The sequence below is a fragment of the Myiozetetes cayanensis genome, unplaced genomic scaffold (genome assembly GCF_022539395.1).
Source record: "Myiozetetes cayanensis isolate MyiCay16 unplaced genomic scaffold, myiCay2020 scf20-37, whole genome shotgun sequence".
NCBI lineage: Eukaryota > Metazoa > Chordata > Aves > Passeriformes > Tyrannidae > Myiozetetes > Myiozetetes cayanensis.
Genome location: NW_026087412.1, coordinates 7,631,635 through 7,641,798, shown reverse-complemented (window position 1 = coordinate 7,641,798; position 10,164 = coordinate 7,631,635). Strand labels below are relative to the sequence as shown.

Sequence of the window (10,164 nt, the reverse complement as noted above, 5' to 3'; positions counted from 1 at the left end):
CCTGGTGCGAGTGGGGCTGTGTTTCAAGCAAACTCTTTCCTAAGTCTCAGAGGCTTTGGGTTGTAAATGCACCTTGAGATGTGCTCTGTTAGTACTTGTACAGGGTGCCTAATGAAATCAGAGGGAGCTGTGTATTCAGGCTGCTTGCAAGATAAGATCACACATAAATACAGATTCAGCAATCAGGTACTAAAGGAGGAAAAAAAAAGGCAGAAAGATAAGAGTCTCCCATTTGACTTTGTGGTCTCTTTCTCTTCATAACAGGCTCTTTTCCATAGATGCCTTTCAAGTAACATCCTAGTAAGGTTAAAAATCATCTTTCAGAATTACAGGTTAAAACCATCAAGGCCTGTTTGATCTGAACAGGCAGTGTTGCAAGCTCAGAACACAGCCCAAGGCTCCCAGAGCACAGGTAGGATGGCAGAACCATTTGCACAGAGAGCTGATTTTCCCCTCTCTGCCACTGAAATAAATAGCAGACAACCTAAATCCCTCCTGAAAGCCAGGAAATAGGCACTATTTTGGAAGGGGCTTCTAACCTCTGTGTCCTGGAAGGAAACTACTGTAAAAGGAGGATCATACAACAGTCCATCCTGCCAGGACAGTTTGCAGTGAGGAAAGGAGTGGGATTTTGTAGAACCGAACAGAAAATTGAAACTGGTGGAGTACAGTGTTTTCTTTTAGACACTACACCTGTATATTGTACAGGAAACATGAGGAGAAGTTGGAAGCATTGGCATTTTCTTTGCAAGTTTGTTTTATGACAAGTGTCCTTCCCCAAGTTGCACACTCCAGCTGAAGTGCAGAGCAAATGGAACTCTTTGGCATTTCACCCGTGCTCACCCACTGTTTGTTTTGTGTTTATTCCATGCCCCCAAAGAAAATAGAACTCACCAGGAAATATTTCAGGGATTCATCGGTTTTATTGGTGCATAAATGCAGTATGACTCGCCATCTAGTGCATATTTAAGGCATAGCATAATTAGAGACACCCTTTTAAGTCAAGGTGATACTGTCCTCAAAGCACTTAACAACTAATGGCATTTTATTTCTGTAAGCAGGCAGAGTAAAATATAAAATTTACAGGAATTAAGACAGATATCTAAAAAAAGGACTAGTAAGTGAAATTTAGAGATGAGATATGAGAAACATTCATCTGCTAACAAAGTGGAGAACAAAGATTCTAATGAAAAAGCAGTGAACAATGTCCTTGACAGATAAGGAGGAGCATAAAATACTAGGGGAAGATGAGGATGTGCACAAACAACCTATTTATTCAACCAGGTTTGCATTAATTTACCCAATATCATAAACAAGACAGTATCCAATACCTGGTTAGTTTTAAATGTGTTTTCTTTCATTTCAGGTGACTGATTCCTTAGCTGATTTTTTTTCCTGTCTGATAAAGCATCATTTATCATGAGAACGTTCATTAAATCATGGATTCCTCGGTGTCTGCAGATTCTCAGGTCACCTTGCAGACCCTTCCATGGATACAAGAGGCTTCTGACATCTCAGATTATTTCCCATTATGATTCTATAAATCAGTGTAAAAAGGAACTGCCAGAATATTTCAACTTTGCGAGTGATGTCTTAGATGAGTGGTCCCAACTGGAAAAGGTAGTATTTTTCTTTTCCTTTATAGACATTGTGTTGTAGTTTAAGCCCAGCCAGTAACCAAGTACCCCAGAGCTCCTGGATCACATGAACACACACGCACACCCCCCAGGGGGGTGGGGAGGAAACTCAGGAAAAAAAGAGGTAAACCCCATGGGTTGAGGTAAGAACATTTTAAGAATTGAAATAAAATGACATATAATAGTAATAATAGTCATCATCATCATATCAGTAGCAGTTGGAGACAATAGAAAGAGAGAGAGAGAAATAAAACCCAAGAAATACGTGTTATGCACAACACGACTGCTCACCACTCACTGACCAACGCCCAGACAGTGCCCAGGTAGTGACTGGTACCTCCTGAGCAACTTCCCCCCAGATTACACTGAGCAGGATGTTCTGTAGTGTGCAATACCCCTCTGGGCAGTTTGGATCAGCTGTCCTGCCTGTGCTCCCTCCCAGCTTCTTGTGCACCTCCTTGTCAGCAGAGCGTGGGAAATTGAAAAGTCCTTGACTTAGTTGTTGCTAAGCAGTGCTTACTCTATCCCAGCCAAAACCAGAACACACTGGAACAAAACTCAGATGACACAAATCAGTTTTCCTGATGGACACTGGGTAGATTAACTGCAGAGTGGAATGTACCATTTTGTTTGGCTTATCAGAAATATAGGTATCACTCTGAGACACTAGTTACCAGGGATAATGTGCCTAGTCTGGAGTTATTTTATTTTGAAATTAAATCTTTTAAGGCCTTTCTTCTTACTTTACTATCTTCTGTTGTGTTCTAGGATGGAAGAAAACCAGCAAATCCAGCTTTTTGGTGGGTAAATGAGGAGGGAGAGGAGGTGAAGTGGAGCTTTGAAGAGCTGGGATTTCTCTCCAGGAAGGCAGCCAATGTACTTTCTGAGGCATGTGGTTTGCAGAGAGGAGACAGAGTTATAGCAGTTCTGCCTCGTGTCCCAGAGTGGTGGCTCCTCAATGTAGCCTGTATGAGAACAGGTGAGTGACCTCACTGACCTCTTGGATGCAGACAGGACATAAAGAGAAGATACAGGCAATGTGCAAAATTAATGGGGAGCAAATGTAAGCAGGAATATTCTGCTGTGACCTGTAGAGTTCAGCTTTGCACAGAAGGAGAATTGGCAGCACCCACACAGGAACCAAAGGGACAGATGTGGTCCAGGTAAATTGGATCTGCAGTGGAAGTCAGTGAAGGTTGAATGGTTACAATCTAAGGGCAGCCTTGACCAGATAAATTATCTGGGTGGACAGTTTTAATGCACTAACTATATGATTAAAGGATTAATTATTCAATACAATCCTTTTTGCTCTGCTGTTGCAGTTTTTCAAATTCTTAGGAAGGATTTGACCCATTGCATTTTTAAACTGCTAATTGTCCTTGATGGAACAATTCAGCATCAAATAGACAAGATCAAGTATTCTTGGAGAAATGCTGAGTTTTCTCAACTGCTCGTTGCTTTTTCCAGGAATTGTCCTTATTCCAGGAACATCCCAACTAACAGCCAAAGACATCTTATACCGACTCCAAGCTTCAAAGGCCAAATGCATCATTACCAGTGACACACTGGCACCTGCAGTGGAATCTGTTGCGCCTGACAGCCAGTTTCTGAAAAGTAAACTAATTGTAGGCAAAGAAAGCAGGACTGGGTGGCTGAACCTCAGAGAACTCCTTGCGTGAGTATCCAGTTGTTCGACCTTCATCCCTGTGGGGGGAAGGAGGCTGCACCAGTCAGGTGACGTTGCTGAGTTTTGGAGTTCATTTCCTTAACACAAATAAGTTACATTTTTCATCCTTCTTTCAGCTCAGTGCAGTGTGATTACACTGCATTAGGTACAGATTCATCTAACAGTTCTTAGGACCTAAATTCAGGTCCTTCAGCATCCCTTCACTCCACACACTTCCAACTTTTAGACGCTCTCTGCTTCTACTTAGATCATGAGACAAGCACACACAGTACTAATCTGTTGTTTTGTGCTTGTCTTCTCTAGAGCCTCTTGATTCAATGCTAAAATATCCATTGCCACCTCTTGGTGCTCAGTTATTTCTTGGTAGTCCAGAGGATCTGAATTGTTCATCAGTCTCTTGAACATAAATGGTATACTGTTAGTAATAAGGCCAGCTTACTTGGCATGACAGCCTCCATATGGCCACTCTTGATTTCAGGTTGGGAGTCAGTATGTGTTGAGGCAGAAGCTGATTTTGCATCTGCCTGATGTTCCATAAGAACGACCTTGACTGCCCTTGGAAAACAGTTGCAGATAAAGTCACTGGAATATACTGTAGGTGCTCACATCTTAAATGTTATGGCATATAGAGCATACTTGTTACGAGCAAGATGTGTTCTCTAACTCTTGCCTGTGTTAACTACTGCAACTATTTATTTAGTGAGATCCTACAGTTTGGGGCTATTTTCCTGTTTTAACTCCTAAACCTTAGAAATGCAGATTCCTTGGTGGAAAAATGCATGTAGTGACTGTAATGTACTATTTCTTCTGAAGGGTGGCATCTGCTGACCATAAATGTGTCAAGACAAGAAGTCAAGACCCAATGCTGATCTATTTTACCAGTGGAACTACAGGCTTTCCAAAAATGGTGGTGCAGTCCCACAGCAGTTATGGCATTGGATTTGCAACCAGTGGCAGGTATTACCTTGGAGTTGCTCCCAGTGTCCTCATTAAGTGACGTGATCCCCATTACATTGAAAATGTGACCGTAAAACTCCAGTGAATGCAGGCAGTCAGTGACTGGAGGATCTTGCCTCTACCTCATCTTTCCCCTCTCATGGTAAAACCCTCATTTTTAAAAGCTTCTGGAAGGCTCAGTATGCTTCTTAAAGAGTGAAAATTTTCATGAAAATCAAAGGATGCCTTTCCCAAGGCATTCTGAGTTGGAAGTTACATCTTTGTTTTATCATCAGGCATTGGATGAACCTGACTTCTTCAGATATAATGTGGAATACCTCTGATACTGGCTGGGTAAAAGCAGCTTGGGGCAGTGTTTTTGCACCATGGATCTGTGGATCTTGTGTCTTTGTACACCACATGCCACAGTTTAAGCCAGCAGTTATGGCAGAGGTAAGCATAACGTTTTATCCTGGGAGGTTTATTTCCCTTTCACACAACTGAAGCAAACAAGCTGGGTGCCAGTACATGGGTGCCATTCCTCTGTAGCAGCAGGGATAGTACTCCCCACATTCCAAGCAATCTTCCCTTCCTTTGGTGCCCAGTAAGCTAGAGGAACAAGTATTTTCACTCCTGGTTAAGCCATGTGACACAGCTTCAATGTAGAGGAGAATTGGTGAAAGATGCAGGATATAAAAATGATGGAATCACTGCTATCTTGTCCCATACTGAGACTAAAGATCACTTCAGGTATGGGCTTCCAGCTGCTTTGGGCCCAGTGTGAGAATGGACCAGTAACCAGAATATGGCACAGACCAACATTAGGGCGCTGTTATCCTGAATTTTCAGTTACTGGCCAGAGTGCCTATTCCTCCTCTCAGGCACTTTGCAAAACCAGTCAGATGACCAATTCTCCTCAACACTGGCCTCTTGTGTTAATCACCTGCACCTTTACAAGGTCTGACCCACCATTACATTTTCTTTCTACAAAATAACTTTCTCTTTTTCTAGACTCTCTCAAGATACCCCATCACTACCTTCTGCACTGCTCCCACTGCCTACCGCATGCTGGTCCAGCATGATCTGAGCAGGTACTGCAGGGCTAGGAGGGAGGCTGGGATATAATGCTGTGACAGCTCTGGCTGTTTAGTTCTTCAGGTTCCTTATTTTTAATTTTTTTTCAGTTAATGGAAATCTAATTAGCAAAACATGCTTTAAGGAAACAGAGCTGAGTTATGAAATATGAGAGTAACTAGTCACACCATAGGCCACTAAGGCTTCACGGCTGGGTCTTTGAAAAGACAACACAGAGGAAATAAGTGAGATTATTCTAAGTTGTCCCTTCCTCTGAACTTTTTGTTCATAATTTAAATTTAAGTCAAGTTTCAGGCAGCATTGGATCAGGGAATTAGTGAAGTACAGTGAAGTTGTTCTCATATACTTGAGAATGAAATGAGCAGTAAGAGGAGTTTCATGTCCTGAGAGTTATTTGGCAGCTGTTTGCATCAGTTTGTTACTGTGTAAAATACTCAGCTTGTGAGAAGTGGTTTGTAAGGAGTTCTGCCATCTTCAGTAAGGTACTTACTCTTCTCACGTAGATCTTTCATCCTGACAAAAATCAACCCAGGTTTAGCAGAGAGCTCAGGCTTACTTTTGCTCTATAAAATTCTCAGTGTTTATTTTATCTTGGATGTTGGTATGTAATTCAGCATCCTGCAAACATCTGATGCGCTTGTTTAGATTTCTCCTTTCATGTCAGCCCTTCCAAGAAAACACATTTGCTCACTCATGTGCCGGCAGACAAACCTACTTCTAGTGACTCAGAGTAACCACTTTATCTCCAGTGGTAACACAAGCAATCTAGGAGTCCAGTCAAGGTCTGTATAACAGGATGATTATTGTCATTTCCAAGAAACTTGTGAAGTTCTATGTGTACTTACTTGGAAAGCCAAGGGAGGCTGTTCAGTTAAGGCCACGCACTGCTCTTCTCAGGAGTTAAAAAAATTATTTCATTTGCTATTCCTCTCAAGCTACAAGTTCACGAGTCTGAAGCACTGTCTATCTGGAGGGGAAGCACTCAATCCTGAAGTGATGGCGAAGTGGAAAATCCAGACAGGGCTGGATATCCATGAAGGTTATGGCCAGACCGAAACAGTACGTTTGCAATAAATGAAATTACTGTAGTAGATCCCTTCATCATCTTTACTTCATCCCAGCTCACATCCCAGATGATGATCTTTAGAATCACAGTACTTTGGTCCTGATTCAACCCTGGTCACAACAAAGTCATGTCCTGTCTAATGCAAACAATAATAAAATGTTCAAGATGATGCAAAAATTTAAAAAATGATAAAAATCTATTATGCAGGTGACAATCTGTGCCAACATGAAAGGAATGAAAATCAAACCTGGCTCTTTGGGAAAAGCCGTTCCCCCTTACGACGTGCAGGTACGTCGATGCGGTGCAGTTGGGGGTGGGTGAGGAAGGAATGCTGTCTGCGGCCCTTCCCTGTCCTGCACTGTGCTGTAACAGAGATTCATTCCTCAGAGCTAACCAAAGGAATGATGATGTGTCCTTTGTGCAGATCATAGATGACCATGGGGCTGTTTTGCCTGCAGGAGAAGAGGGCAGCATTGCTGTCCGAGTCCAGCCGACACGGCCCTTCTGCCTGTTCTCGGAGTACTTGGTGAGCCTGAGCTGCTGTGCCTGTGCCTGCTGAGACACTCAGGGCAGACCCAGGGCAAAGTTCTGTTCACTTATGCCAGGAGCAGGATTTCATCCAAGATCTCCAGTGGGTCTCACTGGAGGACTTTGAGCCTGATTGGTTGTGTGGTGGTGCTGAGGTGCAGTATTTTCTTAAGAAAAGAGTAGAATCAGGCAAACCTGTTGTCCACAGCATTTCAACTGTCATATTGAATAAGCTCTGGGAGACCTATCTTTGTGTCTAATCCTCTTCTGAATCCAAATAATACTTGGATATTTGTAGCATCCTCAAACAACAACTTGTATAATGTAATTGCACACTGTGTGATAAAAAACTTTTTTAGGCTCAGTATTGTTGCTTCAGGGTTTAACTATGTCTGTTGTCAACGTGTTTTTCCTGGGGAACCTACGGTCAGTGTAGAGAATGAAATTTTTTCCTGCAGATCACCTCATTTGAGTCTTGTTCTTGACAGTTAAAGGTAAAAAGTTTCCTTAGACAGGATGTTATTGTGGCACCTCCATGCAATGAAAAATCATTTCCTAGAAGACAGGGGGCTACAAATTTTAGTCATTTGCTGTGATGGATGGGAATTTAGATACAGCACAGCCTTTTCTCCCTAAAGCACTAATCTATACGTACACGAGTGCTTCTTTCTCCCCTCACATATTTCTACCACCAAACTGCTCTTTGACATTGCTCTGTTTCTTTTAGTTGAAGACACAAAATAGTATTGAACAAACTCATTTTGAGGTTGTTCAAATAATTTTCTTGTTCATTTTTAGCACCGCTGTGAAGTCAGTGTGTTATGTTTCACTGTCAGATACATTTTTTGACTGTTGTCAGGATAATCCAGAGAAAACAGCTGCCTCTGTGTGTGGAAATTTTTATGTCACTGGGGACAGAGGGATTATGGATGAAGAGGGATACGTCTGGTTTGTTGGGAGAGATGATGATATCATTAATTCTGCTGGGTAAGTCAGGTACTTTTAGATGTGATCGTTTGCTTGTTCAAATGCAACCTGGAAAGACCAATGGACTGGCCCATCTTGCTGCAGCTGACAGATCTTCACTCTCTCCCAGGTATCGGATTGGCCCCTTTGAAGTGGAAAGTGCTTTAATCCAACACCCAGCAGTGGTAGAGTCAGCTGTGGTCAGCAGCCCTGATCCAGTTCGAGGAGAGGTAAAAAGAAATAATAATAGAAAACAAAGATGTGGAAAGAAATGCCCTTTATTGTAAGCCTCAAGTTCCCTATACATCCTAGGCTTTCTTGGAATTCAACATCTTGAAGATTTTTCAAATTAAATGGGCTGACAACAATGTTTTTTAATCCATATCTTGACCAATCTTGGAATTTCAGAATTATTTCTTTGTTTGTGGCATTTATGTGGGAAAAGAGACATGACTTTTCAGACTTATTTTGGCATCTTTTTCTCTAAGTAGTGGAATTTGGATTATTCTTCTTTTTGCCACTAAGTGCATGGTGGCCATGACATCTGGAATATTCTATTTTTGCTTTATGTTTTTCACCTTTGCAACATTTGTTTGAGCAACTGGGATGAGATTTTCAGCTTTAATAGGATATAAAATTAAGGGGGGAAAAAGTGGAAAAAGGGAAAAAAATATTCTCTACTGCAGAATGGAGCCTTCATAACACACCATTCTGTAATAAACAGCCAAGGAAAGCCAACTTAAAGAAAAAGCTCAAATTTTTGCATTCTGAATTTAGACACTCCCTTTTCACAAGAAATGTATCTCTTTATTCCCACCTCGGAAAGCTAATGGAATCCCTTAATTTTTGTGACACAGGTGGTCAAAGCCTTCATAGTTTTAGCTCCTGCTTTTGCATCACATGATCCAGAAAAATTAACTCAGGAGCTTCAGCAGCATGTCAAGAAAGTGACTGCACCTTACAAGTATCCAAGGAAGGTAAGTACAGCCCCAAAAGACAGGGCTTCTCCTTGTACCAGAAACTGAGCATTTTTGGTCCTCCCTCAGCTCCTTTTCAGCTGCATTCTGGCAAACACTCCAACAACAGCTAAATAAAACCAGAGTAGATGACAGGGTGTGTTGCAGCTGTAGCTTTGGGTTCGCTGTGTGTGCTCAAAAGGACCCAAAGGGAGGCAATGGTCAGTGACTTGACTTCATCAGAGTCCAGTCTTCCTTTCATGGAACACTGGGGTTTTCCCAGCAGCTCAAGTGGGCAAGATGTTGAACTTAATCATTCCTCCTGAGCTCTGTTCAGACTCTCAGCCAAAGAAAAAGGGAAATTCCTTCTGGCATCAGTGGGGTTGGAATCCACCCCTTTACTCCAAGAAAGACACCAGTAGCTCCCTATCCTGACAGCTGAAGCACTCACCTCTTTGGGATTGTGGTAGTTGTCCCTACAAGTGGTGTCAACTGCAGTGTGTAATATGGAATTTCACTGTCCCAGACCATGCTGGGCAGCTTCCCATCTTTTTGCCCCCAGCCATAATAAATGTGTGTCTTTCTTTGCACATGGCAAATTAACCAGAAAGTGTTTGGCTGCAAGCGAGAATTTTTGCCTTTCAGGTGGAGTTTGTTCAAGATCTGCCAAAGACAGCTACTGGGAAAATCCAGAGAAAGGTTCTAAAGAACAAAGAGTGGGCAAGAGAATGACAAGGGTGAGAGTGATCTGGAAACGAGGGAGAGAAAATCTCCATCATCTGTACTGGTCATACCAGGTGACAATGGGCATATGGTCATGACCCAGAGGACTAGGAAAACAAGCTATGGAAGAAAAAGGAGAAAACACACACGTGGCTTGAGGATGTGTGGTATTGGAACCACTTCTTCCATTGACCTACAGATAGGCAGAAGGCAGACGGTGCAAGTAATTAAGAGTGTGGAATGGGAGAGGGAAAGGACACACCCAGGAGCATACAAAGGTCTAATTTTTGTACTGGAATTTATATAAACAGCTTCCTTAAAAAAATAGGTGTAACTACAAGATTTTGATAATAACAAGTAAATGAGAAATTGAAAATAAAAATAATGTTTGTCCTGAGGTATCAAAAATTAATTGACATTCAAAAATTATTACTGTAACATTCTCAAATGCTTTCAGAGTGGAAAGACACTTTCTTTTAATGCTTTTCTTCACCTTGATGAATTTCTGATCTACTTAAATGGTTAACACACAGAAAAAGAAGTCCCAAAGTGCTTTGGGTTAAGGTGCAA

At 41.9% G+C, this 10,164-nt stretch overlaps 2 protein-coding genes across 8 annotated transcripts in view; both read left to right on the top strand.

Annotated features, from left to right (window-relative positions):
* LOC126641277 (acyl-coenzyme A synthetase ACSM4, mitochondrial-like) overlaps window positions 1-10,006 on the top strand; it is a 59,263-nt gene extending 49,257 nt beyond the window's left edge. For all 5 annotated transcript variants that reach the window (XM_050317795.1, XM_050317797.1, XM_050317793.1 and 2 more), the window contains 13 exons: window positions 1,367-1,620; window positions 2,406-2,616; window positions 3,105-3,312; window positions 4,138-4,281; window positions 4,557-4,713; window positions 5,272-5,351; window positions 6,291-6,414; window positions 6,629-6,709; window positions 6,846-6,947; window positions 7,809-7,936; window positions 8,046-8,145; window positions 8,773-8,892; window positions 9,517-10,006. In XM_050317795.1, the coding sequence (XP_050173752.1) occupies window positions 1,420-1,620; window positions 2,406-2,616; window positions 3,105-3,312; window positions 4,138-4,281; window positions 4,557-4,713; window positions 5,272-5,351; window positions 6,291-6,414; window positions 6,629-6,709; window positions 6,846-6,947; window positions 7,809-7,936; window positions 8,046-8,145; window positions 8,773-8,892; window positions 9,517-9,603 (1,743 nt within the window). In that variant the 5' untranslated portion in view covers window positions 1,367-1,419 and the 3' untranslated portion in view covers window positions 9,604-10,006. The remainder of the gene's footprint in view (window positions 1-1,366; window positions 1,621-2,405; window positions 2,617-3,104; window positions 3,313-4,137; window positions 4,282-4,556; window positions 4,714-5,271; window positions 5,352-6,290; window positions 6,415-6,628; window positions 6,710-6,845; window positions 6,948-7,808; window positions 7,937-8,045; window positions 8,146-8,772; window positions 8,893-9,516) is intronic.
* LOC126641279 (acyl-coenzyme A synthetase ACSM3, mitochondrial-like) overlaps window positions 1-10,164 on the top strand; it is a 70,934-nt gene that overhangs the window by 49,184 nt on the left and 11,586 nt on the right. Inside the window, exon 1 of one of the 3 annotated variants that reach the window (XM_050317800.1) lies at window positions 1,281-1,331. The exons of the other annotated variants lie outside the window; for them this stretch is intronic. The gene's annotated coding sequence lies outside the window, so the exon portion shown is untranslated. Of the gene's footprint in view, window positions 1-1,280; window positions 1,332-10,164 lie in introns of those variants that run through there. 3 annotated transcript variants of the gene reach the window in all.